General features: G+C 37.1%; 1 protein-coding gene across 5 annotated transcripts in view; it reads left to right on the top strand.

Moving 5' to 3' along the window:
* Positions 1-2,397: 2,397 nt before the first annotated feature.
* LOC117242558 overlaps positions 2,398-27,964 on the top strand; it is a 77,690-nt gene continuing 52,123 nt past the window's right edge. For 4 of the 5 annotated variants that reach the window (XM_033509347.1, XM_033509348.1, XM_033509346.1 and 1 more), the window contains exons 1-2: positions 2,398-2,703; positions 24,241-25,032. In XM_033509347.1, the coding sequence (XP_033365238.1) occupies positions 24,618-25,032 (415 nt within the window). In that variant the 5' untranslated portion in view covers positions 2,398-2,703; positions 24,241-24,617. The remainder of the gene's footprint in view (positions 2,704-24,240; positions 25,033-27,964) is intronic. The other variant, XM_033509349.1, reaches the window with a different exon arrangement.

Here is a 27,964-nt window from a genome sequence, read left to right as displayed (position 1 = left end):
AACAAATGGAAACTGTGTAGAACTTTATTTCATACACTGATGAGCCAACCTAACCTCACCCTAATCCCAACCTAACCTCAACCTATTAAAAAATTTATTTCATCCGCTGATTATTATTATAATGATACAATAGTTTGGATATTTCGTACGTTTTTCAATATTGCGTGCATTTTGTGCATTTTTGAAATTTTAAATTTCCACTAAATTGGTAAAAATCCGCGGTCTACTTATAATCGGACACTAAGCTGATGAATATTAACGCTTTATCGATTGATTGGTCTTTTGTAATGAACAATGGCTTGTGAACGGTCCGTTTTGGCCAAATGAAGGGAAATTTGGATCGTTATCCTCGTATTGTTGTGTATTTTCAATTAATTGAGATTTTACGAGATACAGGAGTTTGCAACAGTGTTGGTATATTATGTCTATTTTAAGGGCTGCTTTCCAGAGATTCAATTAGTGTGATAAAGTTTGGACTGAATTTTCATTACATACTTTTTTATTTCTATAAGATATATTTAAACTAATCAAAAATACCTGTAACTGCGACAAATGTTATAATAAAAAATAGTGTTTATCCCTCTAATAAAAAATCAAATAACAAATATCAAGTAATAAATCAAATGATCCAAATCCTCGTAAAAATATGTAAAAATACATCTACGTTATTTGATATCAATTTAATAATCACGTTATCTGCGACAATTTCTAATTTATAATAAACATAACGTTTGTTTATGAAAAATAGCGTATAAAACGTAAACCAATTGAAACAGAGTAAACATGGATCAGATTAATTTCTGATCTAGAACACTTCAAACTATCGCAAACACGTCCAAACTAAAGTCACAGGTGAGTTGTAGCAAAGCTAAACTATAGTTGTAAGTATACCAGCACGATCTGGTCAAACACTTTCAGGTCATCCTGTATTCTGAACGACAACGTCGCCCTGGGAATGAACAAAGGCTAGAGAACAGGCCTTTGAAGGAAGGGAGAAGAGGGTTGCTCGTCGCTGTCGTGCAGTTTTCTTCTCTACTCGAATACACGCTAGGACAGGGCTGGCTCTCGTGTAGACCCCACTCGACCTGTCGAGGGGTTCCGAGCCAAGTTTCGCTGGACCGTCGTCCGAGACGCCAGGGTAGCCCCTTACCGTTCATTTCTTTCTATCTATTCATCGCTCAAGTGCAGAGAATTCACCTTGTCCTCCAATAGAACGCCAGTGAAAAGTTGGAAGTTTGCTATGGATTACACGCTGCTGTCGTTGGTGAATTTCATGCTTTCGCGTGAATCCAGAACTGCGACAATCAGATACGTAAACTGGAAAATATGAAAATTTATGCGCATAGGATCAGGTAGTTTCTGGTAAAAGATCTAGAGAAGTAGAGAAAATAGAGAAGTAGAGGGAGACTGTCATTATATATACAGGGTGGTTGGTAACTGGTGGTACAAGCGGAAAGGTGGTGATTCTACGCGAAAAAAGAAGTCGAAAATATAGAATAAAAATTTTTCGTTCGAGGCTTTGCTTTCGAGAAAATCGACTTTGAATTTTGGCTCGGTACGCGTGCGGTACGTTATAACGGATCTCACTGTAGATCGTTGTCTCGATTGACGTTATTTTTAAAAATTTTAAAATTTTTATTCTATATTTTCCACTTCTTTTTTCGCGTAGAATCACCTCCTTTCCGCTTGTACCACCAGTTACCAACCACCCTGTATATACTGGAACAAATTTGTTCTTTAATGTACTTGGCCATAGCTAACAATTCCCCGAGCTTTCGATTTTACGCAGAAACCATCATGCAAAATTGTCTGGACTTTCAAACTCGCTAAAACCAATCCAAATTTAGAGGTACATAAGTATGCAAGATTGCGAGATCTAGAAAGTTGTAGCAGAGCTTCTAGCGAAGAATTTCAAGAAACGAAGAATTTGTCCTCCAATATATACTTCGTTACAATTAGTAATAACCTTAAACTAGCCACTTTACATGAAACCTATTAATTCAATATTCTCCACACGTTAAAACCCTCTGATACTAACTCAAACCTCTTCAAATACGGAAACATTTAAGCGTTAACACGATCTTAAAATACCCGCAAGTCTTTAAAGAAGCGAAATATCATGCGAATACTTGAAGAAACAGGATGCCTAAATCCTCGCGACACGTACGAATCCGCCACTTGCTCGTCGCGCATGCGCGTTACTATTATCCACTCGCGCGCGCTACAATCAGTCGTCTAGTTTCTTTTTCTCATACTGAAACGGATATTCGTAAAGAATACGCGCTCAAACAGTTCCACCACTCGCGTTCGAGAATACACACTAGTGGAAATATCCGTATCCCCACCAGTGTGCGTTTACCCCCACTCGTTGGCCGCGTGCTATGTTACGCGTGGCGTCGACACGAGAGCAGTGAGTCAGTGGTGCGCGGGCCTTCGTGGCGCGAGGACGTGCGCTATGTTGAAATTTCCGCTACGTAAACGCGCGTGCTCGTTCGTTTACCTCGTGTGAGTGCGTGTAATAACAGAAAAACTAATTTCATCTCGACCGTTCCTCGATAATCGGACTGGGTTTATCCTTCTGCGTGCTGCTGGACTAATTTTGTTATCTTTTTTTCTTTAATTTTCATTTAGTTTCGCTGGTGTTCTCGAGCTTAGTGGGAAGAGTTGGAGCAAGATTGGCAACGTTTCTTCATTTGGCGACGGGTAAGAACTTTTTAATCGTGATTTAGTAGAATGTTTAGACGAAGTTAAAATTAGTTGTACTTAAAATATTCGTCCCATTGGGCGTGTTCTAACACGCTAATGAGCGACCTAGGTAATTTATCACCTTGCAATGTAAAAGTGTGCTACAAGTAGCTTGAATATCATATTTATTTCCACGATTTTATCTCTTTATGTATAACACTGTTTATAATCGACTGGAAGTTTCTCTTTTACCTTTGCGTTATTAAACTGAGAAAATGGTCATTTTTGACCCAGTCGTCGGTTTCTTATTTATCCCATTTTGCAAATAAACCAGAAGATGGTCACTGACAACATCGCAGACGAATATGGTACAGCTGAAACCAGTTCTTAGCCAACGTCAGTTTCTTATCCGAGGATCTTCAGAGATTAACAGTGTCTTAAGAGATCATCCGGTGGTTAGAAGTCTTAAAGCAATCGTAACGATTACATTAGATTACTACGATAAATATCATAGAACGATTCTGTTCTCACCAAAAATAATGCTCACCCACCACAATGAATATATTTTCCTTTTTATTCCATTTATTTTTCACTTGCTCCTGGTTTCATTTTTATTCGATTCGTTTGGATTCGATTCGCTGTATTAATAAAATATTCTACGAAACTTTGCGATTGAGCGGAATATTTTCTCCGTCAGTGGACCGTGGCAAACAGAGTGCTTAGAAGAAAAGTTTTCATTCGACCATTCAGCCACAGAGAAAATTCGATTTTGGTCAAACGAAAGCATCTCGCGATTCATTTGACTTTCGACGAATTCGATATTTGTTTGCGCGTTTGCTAAACGCAGGCCAGCTTCCTCTGCTTGTTGTTCTGGCTATCGTGGGCTGCTACAATTTCTGGCCAGCTAGCCGCCTGACATTGACAAATACAATCAGGCAATTGGACATCCTCCAACGATTACCTGGTCGCTATCAATTATTCTTTTACGGGTCTCTGCCGATCAGATCCGCGTCCAGCCAAACGTATATTTAGGGAAATTTACTTGAGGATCGAGAAATCTTCTCGTCTCTTCTATCGCTGCAAGTATCGTTGTCGTTCAATTTCACGCAACATGAAAATCCTCTTTCCGCTTTTCGAAAATCAACATGCTCTGTGTGTTGCTTTCTGATCGCCATTTCCCAGAAGTATTTAATTTTCATACACATACGTGTCTTTTATCATCGCAATCATCGACCATCAGACTTGTGACACGAGATTTATTTCTCACAAATTTATGCTTCGTTTCTTCGTAAACGTTCGAGCACTTTGATAATTTTATATCGAACGTATTATAGTCGTATCAGCGGAATAATTTTTTCTCGCGTGTTTCTCAACAATTGACAATGTTATAATTGTTAGCTTTAATCCATCGGATGAACTAATCATTTGCCAGGAAGAAACAGCTGCGACCCACATAGTAAATTTATTTTCAAGATTAATTTCGCACGAAAGAAACTCCTTTTATTTCAATGTTTCACGACTCGCTGCATATCAAATATCCCTGATAATATTTATCGCGCGTGTTTCCATACTTTGCTTGCATAAATGTATATTTCCCACACGTTCGATATACATAAATATCCACGGCCTGCCAACGACATCTGCATTTTCTTCCATACAATACGCAACTTGCTTCTCAAACTTCTCTCAACTCGTTCGAACAACGCCAGCCCCATCGAAACTTCTCTGCTAATAGCCGAAAACATCTTCAGCTTCCATATCATTTCTCTCGCGATCAAAGCAACCACATTTAGCCAGTTAATAGCACACAAACATAACGTTTGCTTCGAACGATTGCTTCAAACTGATCCGATGGAAAATATCTGCTTTGCACGTCGATAAACAGATTTCTCTTGAAATTCAAAATATATCGTAGGGAAGGGAAAATCTTGTTGGAAGATCTGCGTGTAAAAAGCACACGGTACACAAACATACGCAAACACCAGTTTCCTACGAACATGGCATGGGGATAATCTCATATTGGTTGCCTTGATCGTAAACGCCAAGGTTTCTTCAAACGAGCCATACAACTAGATCAAACACGGGCGCAGCCTCGTCTCTTTAGATTAACCTCGAGTGAAAAAACCACTTGCCATTACCCGCAACAGATACCGAACCTCGTTCCACTGCTTCTTTTTTATCAAATTCTAGCCGGTTCTCTGCGACGTGAAAAAACCTCGATTCTTCGATGAACATGGGTTTGTAAGGGATCGGTGAATAATATCGGGTTGACAACTAAGTGATTGCGGATATTGTCATTAGGTGGTATTGACAAAATCCGCAATTACTTGGTTGCCAAACCAATATCGATGGTACAATTTTGTCAGAAACGTTGTCAAACCAGTTCAAACTTCTTCAGACTAGACACGATCGATATTATCGACGGTATAGTAATCGTGGTTCTATCGTCAGGGGAATGATCGTACGTGAAAGAAAATGTGCGGGGCGTATGATAAAGTTCGTTCGCACGAGGTTTGACGGTGTTTGACGAGGTTGAACTTGGAAATTTCTCGGGTACGTTCGAAATATCGACCGGCTACGAATGAGTATGTTATCTGTCGATGCAGGGGATTATTTTACGCGTAAAAATAAGTGAGAAACGTAGAATACAACTTTTCTATCTTTAAAAAGAGAAAAAGATAGATTTGGAGGTGTTTACCGAACAATTTGTAAATTTCATTTTCTCCGAAACGAAGTGTCTTCTGAAAAAATTGTATTCCACGCTTTTTACTTGTTTTCACAGGTAGAACGATTCTCCGTTGATTTTTATCCGCTGTCGATTAATTCGAAATTAGCAAATTCGAGGTACATTTGTCAAATTTTTGAAACTCCATCGTCTCAGAAACGTAACGTCGTACGAACAGATTTTATTCCACGTTTTCTACCGGCTTTTTTCACGCAGAATCACCTCTGTGTCGAGTATATCACGCTTACCAAGACACCCTGTACACACTGTTACATAAATAACAATGAAATATTTTTTAAATCGACCGAAGGAAAACAAAGATAATATACAGCTTCAATTTTTTGCGATATTTCGAAATGGTGGACAGGGCGTTTCAACCAAAAAAAAAAAAAAAAAAAAAGTATTAGTACTCCGGGGCTAGAGATGAATCAATGAAAACGCGACTCTCCGTCCTTTACTTTTCCTATTATCTGGAAAATAGAGAGATCCCTTTGGCTAGCCATTTTAATTCCACCTGTTTGGACCGTATCCAATTAAATAGCGGCGTAGCCGCTAAAAAAAACCGCCTATTCTGATGAATCGATGAATTCCGCCAGCGGGTTAGATCGCGGTCAAAGCTGATCTACGTGACAATCGGTACGTAGAAGGCTTCTCCGGAGTTGCTGGCAGCCGGGATAAATTAATATTTCGAAGTGGAGCGGTCAGGAAGACCGACAAGTGTTTTCAGTACCGCAAATCTACTGTAGCACATTTTCCCTTTGATTAATTTAGGCTCCTGCTTAGCGATGACGAACACGTCAGAAGGTAGAATAATAAATATAATAGGTGGATGATAGTCTTAATTTTGAAACGTGTTTTTTTGATAGATAAATAAGACACAAGTGAAAAAGAATGGTATTGGGTTGGCAACTAAGTGATTGCGGGTTTTGCCATTAGGTGGTAATGACAAAATCCGCAATCACTTAGTTGCCAACCTAGTTGAACAGCAGAAGAAATGACATTTGTTCGGTTAGAACCTCGTTTCTGGGAAAACTTGCCTCGTCGACTTGGGAAACTTGTCAAGTGCGCGTGAATTTGGCTAATCTTTGGTTCCACTCGAACACCGTTGAACAATCGACAGAAAGTTACCGTAGATTGAAGAAGAAATTGAAAATGCAGAATGTAAAGTTTTTCGTTCGAAGCCCTGTGTTGCAGGAGATTTGGAAATTTCTATGGTATGGAAAAACGTTGTTCTTGAAGAAATTAAGTTTCACCATCGTACGATCTAAGTGCCCTGAGGCCTCAAAAAAGAGAAAAGCCACATCGTGGGTCAAAAGTAGTTTACCTCGAACGTTAGCTGTCCCTCGAAATTGACGGAGAAGTTATGAGAAACTGGAATGCAAACTCGCGAAGAATGCAGCCAGCCGAGCGTAGCGATCACCTCAATCATCTCTCAATTAATCCAAACTATTAATGGTATTTAGGCTCGACAATTTCTCAGTATGCTTATTCCATTCTCGCATTGCTGGAAAACAATTATTAAAAATCGTTGCTACAAACCAGCCGTTTATCTGGCAAATTAATTTGGCGAAGCGAAACACGTTGAAAAATAAAGGTTATGTTGGGTTGGCAACTAAGTGATTGCGGATTTTGTCGTTAGATGGTACTGACAAAACCCGCAATCACTTAGTTGCCAATAACCCAATATTTCCATCGAAACGATTAAACAGAGATTTGTTTCGCCTACTAAAAATCTACAACGTGTATTCTACCTTTGATGATATACAGAGTGGCTGACGAAAGCATTGAAAAGCCTTTTGAAATAACGTTTTCAAAAAATTTCATGGAACAATGACAATATTTTTCGAGAGGCTGCAAGGATCGTTGACTAGATGAGGCGCAAACAAAATTTCGAAACAAATTCAATACTTGTCAGTCGCGAAGAAAAGAGTAAAGGTCGCTTTTTCCAATTTTCCCATCCGGGTTTGCAGTGAAAACTTCATCGAAATCGGTTAACGTTGCTACGAGCTACAAACTGTTGAAAACGATAAAAACCACGATTTTCTACGACTTTCGACCCACAACCGTAACAAGTCCACGTTTTTGTCCATTTTTTCCATGTTGCTTGTCTCTGCGTCAATCGATTTCCATGAGATTTTCAATATTTTTCTAGCTGACATAATCTTTGAAAATGTGTCGTTTCAATTTTCGAAACTCATTTTGCACGTCGCCTGAGATCGTAAAACAGGTATTTAACCACTTCGACCTGTGTCGATTGACCAAGTTTCTACAACTTGGAAACCCGAGAAGAACCGAGTCACCAGGTCTTGCTGTAACCCTGCAATATTCACTGTGTTTCCTTTTTCTTCTTGGGCGTTATACGCTCGATCAAAGTCGAGTTGCCGCGATTCCCATCGGCCGACACAGTCTCAGACTGCTTTCAAGTTGTGAAATCTAATTCCACTGGAAGTTGAAACTTTTTCCGCTTTTGCAGCTCTAGACAGGACCCAGCCACAGTGGTCTTTGTTCTTGACGATTCGATCGGTGTCTACCCCGGTTATTTGTCTATTCCCTCTGTACACTACCGTTCAAAAGTGTGTAGTCATTTGCTTCCCGTTGACACAAACATTGTTGTTTCAACGTTACAAATGCAACGACTCGGGATCTCTTCCATCCTAGCGACTCGATAAAATTTACTTGTAAAATGGTTGGCAACTAAGTGATTGCGGGCTTTGTCATTAGGTGGCAATGCCAAAACCCGCAATCACTTAGTTGCCAACCCAATAGCAGTGCTAATTAATTTAGGTACTAATATGAATGAAATGAAATGTTGAAATGAATAAAATGAAATGTTGAAATGAATGAAATGAAGAAATGAAATGCATAGTTCATCTATTGGGTTGGTAACTAAGTGATTGAGGGTTTTGTCATTAGGTGGCAATGAAGCTCTAATTAATTTAGGTACTAATATGAATGAAATGAAATGTTGAAATGAATGAAATGAAGAAATGAAATGCACAGTTCATGTATTGTGTTGGCAACTAAGTGATTGCGGGTTTTGTCATTAGGTGGCAATGCCAAAACCCGCAATCACTTAGTTGCCAACCCAATAGCAGTGCTAATTAATTTAGGTACTAATATGAATGAAATGAAATGTTGAAATGAATAAAATGAAATGTTGAAATGAATGAAATGAAGAAATGAAATGCATAGTTCATCTATTGGGTTGGTAACTAAGTGATTGAGGGTTTTGTCATTAGGTGGCAGTGAAGCGCTAATTAATTTAGGTACTAATATGAATGAAATGAAATGTTGAAATGAATGAAATGAAGAAATGAAATGCACAGTTCATGTATTGTGTTGGCAACTAAGTGATTGCGGGTTTTGTCATTAGGTGGCAACCTAATATAGTAGTGCTAACTAATCTTAAATACTAATATGAATAAAATGAAATGTTGAAGCGAATGAAACGAAGAAATGAAATGCACAGTTCATTTTAACGTGCCATCAATAAGATTTGAAATAGACAATTTGTGTTTCACGTGATACGCACGAGTGGACTGCAGAAGAAGACAGCGAGCACCATTTCTGATCTCGGTTTGCCATTAATTGCTGTACCTTGACAATATTTATACAAATTGTAGAAATTGTGCGCGTATTGTTGTTGTAAAGCGACCGAGGTGCATAAAGGACAGTGCACATCGAGCTCTATGCTCGGGACGCGTTTGTCTGCCTGTAGATTCTCCGCTAATAGAACAGGTGCTATTTATGGGCACACTCGTTCCGAAGCTCGCACAGTGTGTTTAACGTTGCCAGTTACAGCTGTCGTGTAAAATTCAGACGTCTCTTTAATCTTTCATCGATCGAAACCCTAAACACGAGGCTGGGTTAATAATAAATGTTACTCGTTGTTAATGTCAGTAACGCAAATATTTATCGGACAGGCTGTTTTTGAAAAAGACGCGAGATCTATGACGAGACTTTGTTCCGATTATACGCAATGTTGAAATTCTACGATCGAGTGATCTTTGTACAGAAAATAACGCGTGCGTGTGTGGGCGCCTTGTATTGAGAATGATCATGGTCAATTATGCTTCTTTTCCATGGCAGTTTCTGCGTTTCTACGCTCACTTGGACATCACTTCGCAAGAATCGAAATCATCCTCGTTTTTCATCTTCAAAAAATCCGATATATTTGGCAACCAACAAATTCAATATTGTTAATAAATTGTCAAATATTGGGTCCTCTTCGACCCAGCTGTATCGTGCAATAACCATCCTCATATCATCATCCTCGACTTATCCCCTGAAAATATCAAAGATACGCAATAATACATCTTCCAATCATCATCATCATCCTGAAATGTTAGGTCCCGTATGATCCAGTCATTGATATACAAGAGTTAGGCTCATCGTCTTCAATTTGTTTGTGGAAAAGTTGGAGGATAAGCGACGGGTATCTCGAAAATCCTCATTGCCTGGCTTCAGCAGCTCGTAAGAGGCAATCATCGAGACCTTCTGAACGAGGAGTAGCATCCACAGTGAGCATTTTGCTCTCCATTTATGGAAACACGAATGGGTAGAAGAAAGCCACAGTCTTGGCAGGCAGTTAGTTGCGTAATAAACAGCATTTCGCTGAGAGGAAAAGCGGTTATCGAATCGTCAGACCCCATTTCCATCCTCAGTTGTATCTTACCAACGATACATCCTGTCGAATGGCCTTTCTGTGTTTCGCTTTCCCTTTCTTTGCCCTGTTTTTATGCCCGCAGCATCGGCTTTCTCCATCTACAATGGGTCTCGGCCTCTTTCCCCTTGGTCCTTGCCGAAATTTCCAGGTTTTTCGTTGCCACAGGCAGATAGTGGAAGTCCGCGGAGCTTCACTGTAGCGAAAAACGATTGTAGACACGTGTAGGGATTTGCAGGATGCTTGAGGCTATCGCGTTTGTACTCTGAAATTTATTGGTCGAGGATAATCCCAAGTTTGGCGACAGTTTCGTGTAAATGGAAACTTTTGCGGCGATCTCAACCGATTCTCAGCGATACGCTGATGGCCCGAGATCTTTTCTTATACGTACAGCCATTCCAAGTTGTGGTGTAATTTACATAGTCGAGATATACTTATTTTTTCGACTTGCAACCTCGTGAGGATTCGCTGAAGAATGAAATGAAATTAACCGTCGTTTGTCAGAGTAGCTGGGTGACTTGCTAGATATTAGCTCTTGCTTATCCCAGGTTCGCTATCTATCAGAGATGCCTGTTCAGAAAGTGTGGAAATTATTGCAATTCGTTTGGCAGACAATTGGAAGAAGAAAAAGTGCTATACTATATTTGTTAAAACTATTACGGTTATACTGTAAAGGAAGAAACAATTGGCAATCAATAGCATAGTGTGCTGAACACGACCTCGACTCTCTTATCATACTATGTATCTTCCAAATTAGCGTTTCAGGTTCTGGAAATACGTAAATCCTAGCGTCTGATTAATTTTTACGATTTCACGATATCTCGCCATCAATGAATATATACACTTTTTCCTCGAGATAATACGGTCGTATTTCAACCACCACATCTCGCTACAATTCCATCGGTAAACACGTGATTCCATTAATTTCATTGGCCAGATAAATCACGGCGCCTGGTCGGTTACGTAATTAAGAACGAATCCTGTTTCTGAGATTAATATCCAGATGAAATTTGATAGGATTATCTGCTTAATCGCGACCGAACACGCAACATCGAAAAGGTTTCGTTTGATCCTCGCAGTGTTTCGCGTGTGTCGTGATTTATGGCTTCGAAATTACCATTCTAATCCGCGAAAAAGCTTTTCAATTCTCGTCTCTGATCTCTGATCTTTCAACACTGAACTCGTTCCTTGCGTAGGACCATTCTTTTTTCGACTGGTTTGTTGAACGGATAAAAAGTCCCTAGGAAAATCACAAGACACATTTGGGCAATTTATATACGGTACACTGTTGCACTGTTACGTTGGAGTTACGAGCTTGGAAACGCTTTTAATTAAGTCAGAAAATGGTTCGACAGGTAACAGGAAAAAGGAAAGCAATAAACTTTGAAAGCAACATGTTTCTAATTAAAAGGCTTTTTATTATTCACTGTTGGAATTAGGTGAGAGTACGTCGAACGTGGGTTCTTGTCGTAACCTATATTCTCGATTTTTCGATAACCTAATAAATTTCCACACTTGTCGACTGTGACTAATAAAAACATAAATCTACTGTATTCGATGAATATTTATTCTTTCGAAACAGGATTGTGCTCAAGCAGATTGGTAGCTTTATGAATGTAATTAAATAAATAGAAGCCAAGTGGATATTTATTTTATCGTACGAAGTACAGTTCGTTGCAAAAGTTAACTCTTCTTATCTGGAGAAACTAAAAATGCACTTTGTCTCGGAATTATCGCTTACATGTTAAGCGTTAAACGTTTAACAATTTTTGTATTTGAAAAATTGTTGAATTATACAAGATCTAACTCGCGGAAGTCTTAACACGAAATTACGAAACTTTTAATTCCGTCGATACCAGAAAAACATTTTAGGTCCATGAGATAATTAATATGATGTTAGATCTAACTTTTTTACGATTTCATGGAAATACGACGAGAGCGTGAATTGTATTTTGCGCTTCTCTTTAATATATCTATATTCATATTTAATAGAACAAATTTAAAACATGCGTCTAAGCAAAAAATCTAACCAGAGATAAACTCTTCGCAACGATATTTCAAAATTAACGGACACGCGTAAACTTTTGCAACTGGCTGTATCTGTTTACGCATATTTCGTACGTCTTTGCGTGTCCTATACATTTTGTACGTTTAAATTTTCCATAAATGCTCGAACATTCAGCCTGTCCATTTAGATTCCGTTTAATTCGTCATTAAATTCGAAGATTGAAGTTGGAACATGAATATGTAAAATTGGCCGATATCGATGAAGTTTGAAACTGTACAAACAGTAATTCGCGATTTGATTGTGTATACGAGACGGCAAAAAATATTTCAGCCAATAAAGGATGCGCAAATGGTGTAGATATCCGGCTCAATTTCCAGTTTTCGACCAGAGAAACCAATTTTTATTTAACTTTCCCAACCGGATCATTCGACGAGATGTATAGTATTAATAAATCTGGGAACGTGCGCAAACAATGGCAGGCATGGAACGACGCGTGCAGAAGCAACTCCTGTAAATATACCGATAAATTAAAAGCAAGCGAATAAGCCGGAACGATATTACTAGACGTCGGACGGAGGATGTCGTACTGACCTTTTCATCGTTCACCCTGAATCTGTTCCAAATTTTAGCCATTTTGGCATTCGATGCTCACCGTTTCTCGGTTTCCCTCGTAAAATCGATCGAACGGAACCCTGCAAATCACTCGCGAGTCCATAATAAAATTATTCCGCGATTCACGTTCGATCCCAATTGACGTAAACAGCCGCTCTCTGGAATTCTATTTTGAGGTTAGGATGACGCGTCACTAAAAGATACGAAGCAATTGGCAGCGTTTTTATCGTACGAACTGTTTATTTCTAAATTGGAGGTTATTGGAGATTTGGAGGTTAGGACACTGACACGTTATTCGATTAACGGAGGCAGAGTAGCTGCCAACGTACTCGCTTTTGCAACTATTTATTTCTGAATCGCAGATCGTAGAATTTAGAAGGCGAATCATAAAGGATTTTAGAATTGCAGGAAAGGAACGCCCCTTTCTCTTGTTGCTAGATCAAAGATGATCATTTTGAGGTTAGGACTGATATTTTCTACACGGTTCGGTACAATTGATCGATAAATTTGAAGTTTCCATTGGGACACGCGTGAATCGCAAATTTTACCAGAGACTTGCTAACCAATTCGACTAAACATTTTCTAAAAATACGTGTAAAATAAGAAATAACGGAAGACGCGGCATTTTTCGCGGTGAGAGACAAATAATCGACCGACAACTATAGCTGAAATTCCTTGGCACGTCTCAGAAAAGGCTGAAAAGGGGTTTCTTTACGAAGTTTCAATCCCTGTCCCACTTTTCTCGGATAGAATTCTTGAAAAGGATACTAAAGCATCTCTCTGATGGGGAGGGGGGATTTTTCCTATGAAGAATTAACGAAATTTCTTGGAACGAGGGTATGAGACGAGGGTAAAACCACAGAAATAGCCGATTTGCGACCGTTTCACTTGCAAATTAGGATTAGCATTGTAAAGGAACGAATGCGAGTTAATGCTAGGCCTTCCAGTTCTGCCAACCGGAAAACTCCTCGGCGCTAGCTTTAGCTACTCTGTATAGCTTGACGAGCACGAAATTTTGAGCTCTGTTTGCGTCAGTGGCTGGACTACGCTTTGATGCGATGCTTGACGAACTTAATAAAGCGTGAAATTCGTTGACGAATGACAAACATCGCACCTGTATTTCCTCTACAGGCCTTTCTAATCTCAAGTTTTTGTCATTTATGGCTTTTCTTCCTTGCATTTTTGCTACGGTCTTTTTTTTCAAGGATATTCCTTTCATACCGAGTTGTAGAAAGTTTCACTTGGTTAATGCACACGTATAGAGCAGTGCACCTGATGTTAACGGAATATTCTTTTCCCCCTAAAAAATATTCTTCTCCCATGCAAATTTCCAGAGTTTCGTTAGATCAGATCCACTTTGTTCGTATAAATAGGCAAATGTTGGTACGTTAGATGATCGTCTATCGATGGACCTTCGTCTTTCTCGAACCTGATAAATTTTGTCGTCCCGAATTTCGCCATTTTTAAAATTGCCCTAGTAATAAATACATTATAGTCGTAGGATGAACAATTAAGCAAAATAAGTAAGTCGATGTTAGAGAGAGGTAACCAGTTTTCTACTAAAAACTTTCCTACGTCTTAGTGACTTGTTTTCACACTTGACAAATTTTTTCTTGTCAAGTAGTCAAGTTTCAAGTGAGTAATTAAGTTAAATGAAATTTCTTCTTATAGAAAGACCTTATATTATATTTAATTAATATAGCCAGATATTAGTAGGACTCTGACAGTTATCTGTCAAAGGACTTGCTGCCTTTTTAATTTTCTTTTCAAACCTGAAAAATTGTATCTCGCGAAATGGCAGTTTAAAATATTCTATATTTCTATATTTCTTTACAACTATTCTCTGAAATTCATATAAATAAGTTCAACGAAATTTTGAAACATCCTGTAGGGACCAAACGGCTGAAGCTTTTCTTAGCCAACAATTGCTTGGAAGAACTAATAGTCGATGGTTTCTCGACTATTTTCTGGGAACAATTTCGACTTAGAATCGGAGATGGGATCGAGGGTGTATCTCGAGGGCGCCGTCGAAATTTATGATGGCAGTAAACCTATTTTCTTTCAAACGAAATATTGATCCTAGTTTTTTTCTTCTTCTTTTAAGACGAACGATTGTTTGTCAATTGTTGCCGAAGAGTCTACTACCACGAACCTTCCAGTCGATCCCTGTGTTTATCGATTTCGACGGTCATTATTTATAATGTCGAACGGTACCCCCTTTACGCGATGATACCGATCTCTAACAATGGCATAAAAATAGCAAATAAAAATACAGCCGAACTTGGATAGCTCGTGGAAGTAGTGGAACATTTTTAGAAACCTTTTATGAATATATTATACGTGTTGCAGGAAACATTTTGATGCTTCACTAACACCGTAGTAATGTCACCTTGTCTCTCTATCGACTCATACAAATGTAAAAATAAGAGTGACTTTTTACAACTAAAATTTGGTTCTCTTCGATTAAAAAGATTGTTGATAAAAATATACATCCAACATGGAAAATTTCTATTTAATTTCAGGTGTAACGATGATTCTTTCCGTCGAAACAAAGATGGCCGAAAACGTAGTTGAATTGCTGCCAACATAGGACGTAGCACACAAAAAGGTTCTATATAATTTCAAGAATGTTTGATAGGATATAATTTGTTGCAAAGGACAGGTTTTCATCAAGCAGGCATAAAATCTTGAACGATGAGTTCACGTGGCCGACGAAGGCAAAAGAATCTTATCCTATGTGTCGCTTTTGGCACAGAAAGGTTGGCATTACACGCGGCAACGAGGCGACGAAGGTCGCCATTACAGGGCCGACTGCATGTGTAAAATTAACTTTGATCCCCAATAGCCTCGTTTTACCCTTCTGTCTTCTCCTAACTTATCATATTTTTAATAACATTAAAACCTGCGTATCTTACCATATTTTTTGAGAAGGGATAAGAAAGCGTAAGAGAGAAATATTTCAAATAAAAGTATTACTTATAACATGAATTATCGAGGCTTAATATTTGTTGTTAGTAAAAAGGCGATCGATAATGTTGTTTTAAAAGTATGCCCAAGTTCGCATAAAATATTACGATATTTCGTACAATGTAATTTTCAGTGTTCTGTTTACTATCGTTTATTTCGTACTTCGATAAAATTATCGGCGTCCGCACGAGAAAATTAGCATTTCAAATTTCGAATCGATACAGGCCGTCCAACTTTCCACCTCAAAGACCGTCACCCTTGTTATCTGGCAATTCTTATCGATACACGAAACGATAAACGCTTGGAACGTTAGAACATTAGCTTTATATCATTTCATTTAATCTATTTTTATATCACTCAGTCTAATTTTATATCATTTAATCTTTATCTGACGTCTATTTTTATTCGAAATAGTTTTTATTGTAAATTTTACACAATATAGTTAAAAATTCACTAAATAAATTCTTGCAAATATTGTAACTACGTACATAAGCTTATTAAACAAATGTCACTGTGGGGATTAACGAAAATTCAATTTCATATGTTTTGTTAATCTAATTCAAGTGGTAGTTGATTAATTGTTATTGATTAAACTACAATGATTAATTTCCATTATGTAAATAAACAGCGGTGCACGTCAAACCCCATGTTTTATTAATCTACTCTAGCTGAATATAATTCTCTGATCAAAATTTCTAATGAAATTCTGTTAATCAAATTATACTTGTACATTTCAACTTGTCAGCTTCTGTTGGTCTGGTTCTATTAATCATGTTCTATAAGTTTGCTTCTACTCATGCAGTTATAATAGAGTTTCATTTCCAAAACCAGTCTTAGATTGTGCTCTATTGATTTACTTTTAATAACTGACCAGAGATATTCCCTGTTTTCACTTAAATCATCTGAATTATCAGTAAATTATGTTCTTTTATAAAATGATATTTCAATCTCATTGTACTATATTTCTATTCTTATTCCTGCTCATTAACTTTTCTTACTCTATAAGACATGTACAAAAAAATATATAGCCACTATTGTGGATGGATTCTTCACTTTTGGTTTTATAAGAGATGATATAAAAAGATCTCATTAAAGCAAGAATTTATAACAGTTGAACTTGAAAATTTAAATGTAAATTTTAATTTAAAACCAAGCCAACATACCCCAAAGAATATTTCTCTCTTATTCCCAAAGAATTAATCTTTCTTTGATATTTAAATATTCTAGAAGGCTCCATATAATACTTTCAAGGAATTTTCTTCCCTGAAAACTTCATATTAAATTTTATGTTAACAAGTTCTACACTTTTAAACAATGAAGACACTTAAATATACTTTAAGAATCTTTATATTTAAATTAAAAGAATGAGATTATTAATCTTTAAATTTTCAAGTCAAATGAGATTTTTCTCATATCTGTTCAATTATATTATTAATATCTAAACATTCACATATATAATAACATCAATATTGAAGGTTAAGAGATCCCAAAGAATTTTATATGTATTTTGAAAAAAAAACTAAACCCTTGTAGAAGAAAGATAACATGAAATGATGTATGTATATAGGTTAAACCAGCCACACCATATCATTAGCATGACTAATTACTCTAATTAATTAGCCAAAAAAGCAACAGGCTAATGTGAATGACTAAGATATAAAGACATTTCACATTTAGATCTGCTTTAAAAAACAAAAGAAAATAAGAAATTCAATGAATAAAAGTTTGCATAGATCACGCAAACGTGTCGAGAACGCACGAAAATGATCATTTCTAGACAAAGTATTTTAGACTCACCGCAGCCTTCAATTCTCTATTCGAACCACCATGTAAAATCACCACAGAAACACCTTTAGCTGATGAACAAGCAAATTTCAAGTAACCACGATTCTATATCGGTATATCGATGTACGTTAAACAGAGTTGCTAAACGGATCGAAAGCTCGTAGCCTTTGTGATGGCAAGTTTTTGTCACGTGACACGAACAAAGGATAATTCGGGTACTGGGCGGGAAGTTTAATTAGTTGAGGGAAGTCTGAAACCATTACACGTGTCGGTTTGGATCGGAAGTGGGACCGGTATCGGCTTTTTAATAGCATACTGTCGAGCTGTTGCTCAATTTGTTCCCTGTTTTGTGCCAACAACTTCCTCAGGCAGAGTTTAATAATATTCCGAATAATAAATAGATCTGGATTACCATTTAGCCGAAATTAATTGCAACGGTTGATAAATAGTTTTATAATGTATAAAAGTATAAAACTAGATTATTTGCATTTCCAACTTCTCTGTATAATTAATTATATTCTGTGGAGTTTTATTAGCAATGGTAATTGCTGTGGAGGATTTCAGTGAAATGTTTTTATCCGAATATTTTATAAGAATAATAAATTTTCATTTTATTATTGCAACAAAAGATTAGAACGGAAATCTTTTTCATATTAACGATGTTGTTTTCAATTGTAAATAAATTTTTTCAAATCTCTTTTCTTATATAGAATATAATTCGACAAACTGTATTGCGTTATATAAATTATCTAGATAATAAAATAATATAATTTGTAGAGACAATACGATGATATAGATAATATAGCTAATAGATAGTGTATAATTTTTAATTATGTTCTACATGAAAAAATTCTCTGCAAACAATTTATTTAATTCTATTATCTACATATTATTTATTTCATTTCGAAGCTACATTTGAACATAAATAAATGATCCATTATTAAAAATGAATAAAAGATTGATGTGATATTCAAATCCTCTTCATTTTACGGAATACTTTTCTCCGCTCATGTAATTTGTAAGAGAATCCCGCCATAACTCGCATAATGGAAGTTCGATCGATATTCATCGATATTCATCGATATTTACTGTCTCCGATTATCGTTTCCGTTTCCTGTTCTACAGTGTTCCAGTTGTCGATGATTGAAATTAGAATTATGTCAGGCGTGGAAAGATTCTCTTTGTCTAGGTCGACAAATTCCGATGAGGGAAAATTTTGATCTTATATTTTCGACCTCTTCTCGCCAAGTTCATAATTCGCATGGTTCGATTAAGACTCTTTTATTAGTTCTTTTGCTCTCTCCGTTCGGTTCGGATCGTCGCGTTAAATAAACGAGAACACGTTAAAAAAAAAAGAGTGTTTCGTGATTCCTACAATCTGGTTCGCGAAATTAAATTCCGAGTGTATTGTGTTTTGGATTTCTATTGTGCAACAGGATTTTTATTCACTGTGCGGCACGATATTATTTTACGTTGAATGAAACAGAGGTTATGATCAAAAGGTTCGTAAAAATTTTCTAGTTTTCTATATTATTACGTTTCTACCCTTTTGCGACTGTTGTCATAATGTTAAAATTGTAGTAGAGTGTTGTTAAAGTTGATTAAAAATTAATTGTAATTAATTAACTGATCGAAAAGATTCTTTCCGATCTTCGATTTTATAGAATTATTTTCTTGGACGAAAAATCTATTCACTTTTCTATGAAAGTTATTTTACGTCTACTGAAAGTGATTTGTAATTTTTTGAATGAAAGTCATTGCAATTAAGCATCTACTAATAACAGGATTTCATATGCAAGTCAAATTCTAGGGGAATTTCTGGAACCATTGCTTCTGAAGTGTATAAAATTCACAGAACCCTGAATTTATCAGTGTTTCAAATTCTTGACATTCTAGAAATGACACATTATTTAAATGAAACATTATTTAGGGATTTTATTTAATATCTCTAGATTACTTATCATTTCCGCCTTAAATTGGTGACAGTCGACGAACGATAGTTGGTAACGCTTATCGGAAAAAGCAATCGGGGATTTCTGGACGCTAAAGCTGAGAATGAGGAGGGGGGGGGGAGGATAAAAGCGCGGGATAATTGAAAGCGAGTGCTCCAATTATTCGGTCATCGAATAAAATGTCGGCTGGCTGCTTTTTAATTCGATATAGTAACGCGATTTCTGAAGTCTCGAGGCGCGTTAAAGTCCTGTCCGATTTGAGCCGCGTGTTGCATTACCAGCTAGTGAATTACATTATATTTTTTCGAGCGGCCTTTGAAGTTTAACCATCTATGTATGTAGTATTAAAAAACCTGAGAACTGAACCAGGTAAAGTATCAATAAATGGCCTCCGAGTATAATTCTGTAAATTGCTCCAAATTTTAATGAGAAAATTAACATTATCGTAGCATCCACGGGTCATTGCGAGAAAGTGAATTTTCAAGCAATCTTTGAAATTTAACTAGATGCAAATGGAAACTCTGGGTTGAATCAAGTTGTCTATCAAGAAAGGGTCTCCAGTTATTATTCTATGGACCTCTTATGATTCTTTAAAAAGAATCGTTTTTCACGCAGCCTTCAAAGGAGAAGCATTATGAGAAAATAGATTTTTATTAAAATTGTACCGGATATAAGAGTGGGATTGCAGTGGAAACGTACACACCAGAAGTTGTATTTGAATAAACCTTTTAAAATCTTAGGAAATGGAGGGAAATAATGGAAGGAAGCCATCGTGAGACGGTAAAGTCAGCAATTAACAGGAAACAAGATGAACCCTTTGGCTCTATCATCGTAGCAAGAACGATTCTAGGAAGAAAAGCGACTACAAAGGAGAGGCAGGATGAAGGTATCGCTGATTTATCGAGTCTGAGAGCGTTTCTTTATAAAGGCGGTATAGAAAAATCACGAGACTCTGAAAGCCTGACCTGGCTGTATCTATTGGTATCAAAGACGAAGACGCAAAATCGTAATACTCGTCGCGAAAGAATTTATCATCCTCGAACAACGAGATTTCTAAGAAGATGGATCCTTTCTCAAAAGATCAAGGGTTAATAACCTTAGCAAACCTTATTAAACTGGATGGATTCCATCAACAAATAAGAACAATTTTATGTCTTAATATAATTAAAGTGATTTTATACTTCGTTTCTAGATAAGAGAAATGGTATTTTAATCTAATCTAACCTAACTTAATTTGGTTAATTTAGGTTAGGATCTAGCGAGTATTTCCTAACCTATTTGTCTTTCAATATTGGCTTGCTGTAGTATTTAGACTCGAATAAGTAATTTAATTAGCATCTTAATTTAGTAGGAAAAATAGTAATTTTTTGTGAGATCATAAGAATTAGTATCATTCTATTGTTTGCACACCTGTTATGCACATAGAGTATACTTATAAAATAATTCTTAATAACGTGATTTTAACCTACAATAATGATTTCGAAGCGAATATAAATTTTAATGTAAATATAAGTATAAATTCCAATGTTAATGTACTAATAATATAAAATACCATAACTTTGATTTACTCTCCGTATAAATTGAGAAGAAATATGAATATTTTAAAAACAATCTCCATATCCGTCGGAACTTATAATTACACGAATCGGATTCATGTAGATTCTCTCACACTCAGAGCTCCAAACAGGTCTGAAACCATTGAAAACCAGGAACAAAGAGAGCCTAGCTGTCGGAAACTCTCTTAGAAGTTCCCTCATCGAAGTCCATAATTTGTTCCGAATGAAAAGCGTGTTCGAGATGGGACGTGTTAATTGCACAAAATGGCTTATCGCAATTTGCATAGCTCTCGGCGAAGAATGTCGTGGAAAAAGGAATAATCAGCGTTCACACTTACTCCAGGATTGGGTTCAATTACTTAAAAGGAGTCGAGCTTATCTGCTGGAATTTAATACGTGCAGCTTTTTCACCGCCGTGGAAAATAATCTTTTAAGGGGAATTAGCTCGACCATCTTAATCCAACGACAGCGTTATTAATCCTCTGAGGTTCGAAGAACATCCGTAGGACGGCCGATAAAAACTTTTCATCTGAAAATAGAATGTCGAAATCACTCGGTTAGGTTAGGTTAGGTTAGAGCTCAGCAACAAGTATCTCTCAGTGTACTATACGGAAATGAGGAAAACCAGATACGGCGAATGTGACCTAAGTGCACTGTACTGTTCAGTCTATGAGAAACATTCAAAGCTAAACGTGATTTATGTTATTTCTGTAAATAATCAAAGTAGTTGGTTATGTTAGGTCTGAGTCTCTTTCCGTGAGTTAGGTTAGGTTTCAAGGAAAAATTACAGACGGCTAGAAATAAAATGCATATCAAAGAAACAAGAATGGAAAGTACACAAACATAACTTTATTCATATATTTTACAAAAAAATTATTCAAATCTTCAAAAATGTAACATTGTAAATATATAATGCTGCTGCGAAGAATTACGAATTGACCATATTCTGACAGTATAGAAAAGTAAGGAAACAAGTAAGGAAAACTGACATAATACCTCGTAAACTTATTTATTTATAGCCCTGGAGACGAATATATAAGAAAGTTCGAAATTCAGCGCGATTTATGGCGTTTCTGTGACTGCGCAGTCATACGACAGATTATGTTAGGTACGTAATCCATCAAAAAAAAAGAAGAAACATCAGAACGTTAGATTGATCAATAGACTCAACTTTTCTGTAGTGCTGCGAATAATATTATATTTACGATACTACATATTTAATCACAGAAAAATGTCCTTGGGTTTAGATTAGGTGGATGCACGTAGAGATAGAAATATATTTTCAAAGGATAAGAAGAAAATTTTGTCTACTATTCACAAAAAATACAGGGTGGTTGGTAACTGATGGTACAAGCGGAAAGGGGGTGATTCTAGGCGAAAAAAGAAGTGGAAAATATAGAATAAAAATTTTTCGTTCGAGGCTTTATTTTCGAGAAAATCGACTTTGAATTTTCGCTCGGTACGCGTGCACTTTATCACGTCTCGTTATAACGGATCTCACTGTAGATCGTTGTCTCGATGGAAAAATTAAAAAAAAAATTTTTATTCTATATTTTCGACTTCTCTTTTCGCGTAGAATCACCCCCTTTCCGTTTGTACCACCAGTTACCAACCACCCTGTATATTGTATTTTTATATCACCAAACTATGGGCAACATTTGTACTGTGAAAAAGTGAAATATGGACAGAAGATGGAAATACGTGGTCGTGATATAAAAATGAAATTTTCCAACTGTAAATGGGTGGCGGTAGTCTTCGAACGAAGTCGAGTATGCAATTAAACGAGACTGCAATCTGAATGAATTCAACGTATTCCATCCTCCAGAAAAAGACACATTGAAATTAGATTTAAATCACCAGGGACCATTTACATCACGACGTCCACGTCCCCTCGAGTTGAAATAAGAAGATGTTTCCCGTCTTTATTCAGACGCACTGAATAAGTCGTTTACCTTGTAAACAGAGCGCTCCTCGTTCCGTGGAACAAACGGCTGAGCCTTAACAAAGTTAAAACGGGTGTTCGTTAATAATTCATGAACCGTTACCGTGGCACAGCGATTACTTAAATAAATACTGAATTAGATCGCAGCTTGGAAAACGTCAATGAAAATATCGTCGAATGTTTAAAGAGGTTTTACATATTTTACGATCGAAAACAGGCTTTTAATCTGAGGAATCGCCGTAAGCTATGAAACAATAGAACATAGAAACAACATAGAAACTTGCATTCAGAATTGTGCAAATAATGCTATAAAATCCACTAAATGCTAATTTCTCTGAAATCCTATCTATGCTCTTTTAAGAACAGAGACACCTAGATGGAAGATTGGAATAAGCAACATTAAAGCAAAGTACAGTGCAGCCATTAGCTGTACCAGGATTTAGAGTGTTATATAGCGACACGGTATGACTAAGGAATGAGGTAGCCGAGCCAGTAATAGGCGACTCCAAATAGTTGACATTGTTTGAGTTGGGAGGGAAGGATTCTGACCTAGTAATGATTGTTAATCCAAATTTACTGGTGATGAACTATAACGTTCCATAAGTAGATTACTGCTATGACCCCGCCAAATTAATTGGCCAATTCTATTAACATTCATTGGTATTACAGTATTAATTATGAAGCCAGTCATGTTGGTAACAAACCACTCTTTTGTACTCTAGACCAGAAATGATCGTCCATTTACAGGGTCTCTTTCATGAATCTTTAATACTTTGTCACAGTAAATGCCCAACTCTGAAAATGTTCACTGTCATCATAAAAACCTAAATATTCAGTTGCCCACATTTATGAAAAAATGAGAAAAACGGACTGACCCCATACTCAGTCTCTTATATATACAATATACCAATTATTGCAATATAGGATTATTCACATTCAGATCTCCCGTACAGTCAACACACAAATTATTACACTAATACACCAATTCTATTAAAATCCAAATTTCCAAAGATTCCAATGTTCCCTGTATATCATCACATAGAGAGCCTAGTCTACATCATATCCGCAATATGATTTGTGCACACATTAAGTGTAACTTCGAGTTAGACTTCAAGGTATTGGCAAAGCTTCCAATCCTCCCAATTCCAAGTCAGGAATCACTTTCCACTTTCAATATTACCAGCATAAACACCAAGTATATCTTCAAATAGGAGCCCAAAATATTTTCAGAGTTTCCAACCGACCATTTCAAGCAAAGAATCACCTTCCATCCTCAGTATGGTCACCGCGTAGATCGCATCACAGTCTCTTGAAACCCATTAACGAGTCGTCTTCTTTGTTACAGACCAACAACCAAGGTCCAACGATGGCCATCTAGTAGCCGAATCTCCAGTGCACCGCACTCTCATAAATACGCGTTGAAGCACCGATTCACCAGGTTGGAGGGAAACTGCTGCCACGTCGTCACGAAGCTGCAAAGAAACGTAACGGCCGTAGAGACATCGAGGGTGGCTCGCGTGCCAAGAAGATGCGACTGTTCGCGTGGCCTGGCAGCGTGACTCGCGGCGGACTCATAAACGATGAATTGGCGGGCAGCGATGTTGGCTCAGCCGAGAAACGCGGCAGCAGCAGGAGCAGCAGCGGAGGAGGCAGCAGCCACGGCAGCCAGCGAACCGGCAGATTGGACGCGCGATCGGGCGAACGGCACACCATCGGCTGGGCATGTACGTCATCTACCCGGCAGACGAGCTGTTGCGTATCTATGAGAACCCAGACCGTGATCCTAGTCCAGTGTTGACCGGAGATCGTCGGCCGAGTTGTCAGGTGACCGTGATCGCTGTCAACGAGAGAAACGACCGCCCACTAGCACCAAGTTGGCTGGATAGCTCGAAGAAGTGGAAAGAAAGGAGAAAGGAACGAGGACAGACACGTAGAAGAAAAGCGAGCCGTAACGAGGCTCCGCGTAGCCACGAGGTCGCGAAGGGTACTCGTCGCGAACAACACGCCAGGACTATGCAAAACAGTCGCGTTGGCGCCGGCGAGGATGCCGCCAATCCTTTCAAGGATCTCATACAACCGGGGCTCAGCGAGCCGCTCAAGCAGCACAATGCCGCCGCGCTCAAGCTCGTGCAGACCGGTGAGTGCTTTAGTTCTATCGCCAGTTTCTTCGCGTTTTTCTTCTTTTATGGGCTTTTAATGGGATCTTACGGAATTATGGCTCGTGGCTATTTGAGGACGCGAATACTGGGTAGTTGGGGTAGATTGACTGTGAATTTATACGCTCAATTATGTAATTTTATGGGTTAGATTATATTACCCATAGAGCCTACAGTGGTTTACGCGATACTTTATAGGTTAGGAAATTTAACAAAATTTGAAGGCAGGATTTGCGTATATTTATAAAGAATTTCCCCTAAAGAACATTGTTCATCCTTAGCATTTATCAAATAATTTTATTACGCCTTTCTCTATGAAAACAGAATAAAATGTTTCTTCAGCCTGATCGATAGCTCAGCCTAGGATTTCCATTAGTAGAACGAAGTACTGAAAAGGTAGTAAAAAATTTTTAAAGTTTAACATTATAGTTGCGAATTATATAGTTGGAATATATACTTAGGATTGGATAAATTACCTTTATTTTGGAGATAATTCTGTTTAAAATTAAAGACGTTTCTACCATAACTCTAATATAATCCTATTCAGTTCCAATATAACATAAGTTCGAATTTTTACTGGTTAAGCATAATCATTTTCCGCAATTCTCGCGTGGAACTTGGTTATTTTCTCTGATCGCTACGTGATAAGAATACAAAAGAGGTAGATTGCGTATCGTGAATTATTAATATCGAGGAAAATGTATTCGCCAGGAGAAATGTATTCGCCGGTATATATATGCATCCGAACTTGCTTCAAGGCCAGCATTAGTACATTAGTATATTGTATAAGTATAATAGCCAATAATGAATAATAATACTTACGACCCTGATCTTAATTTCTTCCTAACCTCAATTCGTTCTGACGCCAAATTTGGAATTATTACTTTTGATCCTTCGTACGATTTTATTGTAACGAAGTAAGTATAGAGAGGTTAATTAAAGTTTCGGAAGTTAATTAGACCTAATGAAATTACATGTAATATGTTTACAATGGATTACAAATGAAAATGATGGATTATGTATTCAGCCACTGCAGACGTGCACTATGCAAGAATGCGCTTTCTTCCTGGACTATTCTGTTGTTTCGTAATTTAGAATATTAGGTTCCATAGTCGAGCTCGTGACACGAAATACTTCTCAGCGATATTTACAGAAGTAATTTACCTGTACCGCAATGTTTCCTTACTTGAACATGTATTCATAATTTTGCTACACGGTACTTAACCTCAAAGAGAAATACCAAAGTCTTTTTCATTTTAAGGTTGGAAAGTAGCTGCTTTATAAATTTGAAAATATTGATTCGGATTTTAATATAGTCTCTGTCCGTAATTATTTATGCTACAGATAGCACTATTATTGTAAGCCAAAGTTGTATAAAAAGATAATAATAGTAACTTTTATTTACGTTTGATAATTTATTCTAGGCAGAATTCTCCTAAAGTTTCCCTGGATAAAATTTCAATTAGTCCTAGTTGCTTTAGCCAAGCTTATAAATAAAATTCTTTCATAGAATTCTCCAGGGCACAAATCCAACCACCCTAGTTACTTTAATCAAACTCAATTAGTAAACATATTACTAAAACAAAATAACTACGTTTAGCAAATTGTCTCTACCAAGTAACAAACTTAACCCTCTCCTTGTGTTATAAAACTGTCATACAAGCATTCCATTATCTTGTTATTCAAACGTGAGTAACACGATTACACGTGCCACGATCAAAGGTCCCCCATATACTCGTGTACACAGCTTTCCGTGTTCGAAGCTATTTTCCTTCGTATTTAGTAGCATAACAGAGTTGTACGTTTAGGACTTGACATTGTTCGTTATGGCATAGTCGTGCTAGGGAGTAATGCACCATAGACCCCATGATACGTATCTAGATTTCATGCTTAGAGATCGTAAGTCACCTTAGAGTTGTCCTAAACAGGTCTTTTCGGAGGTGGATTGCCTGTACAAAATGAGGGAGGGCCAATCTCCAAGCATAAACTTATAATTTTAGCTAACTCCCTAGATTTATGACCAATTTACCAAATCTTTTCGTGCTTTCGTAATTTCTTTCCAGCATTCTTCCTTTTCCCTAGACTCGAAGCAAAAATAAGCTTGACTAATTCCCTATCAAATCTTGATTCATAACCTACCAAATCTTTTTCCGATTTTTCAATTTCCTCGGTATTACTTTTCGGAATAAATTAAATATGATTAATTCACAATCGATAATTTGCTTGATCGTTATTTCATTGCCAGAATGCTTTCAATCATTAAATACAGCGTATGTTTTGTGCGATCAGTGTTGCCAAAATTGTGGCATGATCGACGACAGCCATTTTAACTACCGCTAGAAATAAAAGATTCTGCGATATCAACGAGATAGACGGAAATCTTAACCGGAAAGGCAGACATTTTGGCACAGGTTCCCCTGAACTATTTTCTTCGTTCATCCAGACCATCCCTGTATAGTGATATCCAACTTTTTCCATTGGTCTTGTCGCCTGTAACTTATGGCGACGCTGTAAACGATAAATACACGGGAAAACGAGCGCTAGAATGAAGCAAAGGAATTTCATGGAAAGTTCGTTGGCATGGAAACTGTCGTCATCGTGGCGTCTCCGAGTTCAGAGTTCGTTGAATTGGTGTCTTTCCAGCAAAGCTGGATAAAGCAGACTTGAAATATGGAACACGCGCAACATATTCTGAACTCAACAAAAATTGAATATTTCATAAATCCAACTCCCTAGTTTCATAGTAATAGGTTATATAACCTAACTTATAAAATGTACAATTCTCTCTACTAATATAACTATAAGTTATATGTAATATGATTTTACAGAAAATATTTTGCTATATTTTAATGTAACTACAAGTATATAGGGAAATAATTAGACATATAAAAAATGGTTCGTGTTTGTAATTAT

The sequence above is a fragment of the Bombus vosnesenskii genome, unplaced genomic scaffold (assembly GCF_011952255.1).
Source record: "Bombus vosnesenskii isolate JDL3184/JDL3185 unplaced genomic scaffold, Bvos_JDL3184-5_v1.1 scf7180000016274, whole genome shotgun sequence".
In the NCBI taxonomy this organism is placed as follows: Eukaryota; Metazoa; Arthropoda; class Insecta; order Hymenoptera; family Apidae; genus Bombus; species Bombus vosnesenskii.
Note: the sequence above shows the minus strand (reverse complement) of the source record. Positions and strands in the feature narration are given on the sequence as shown.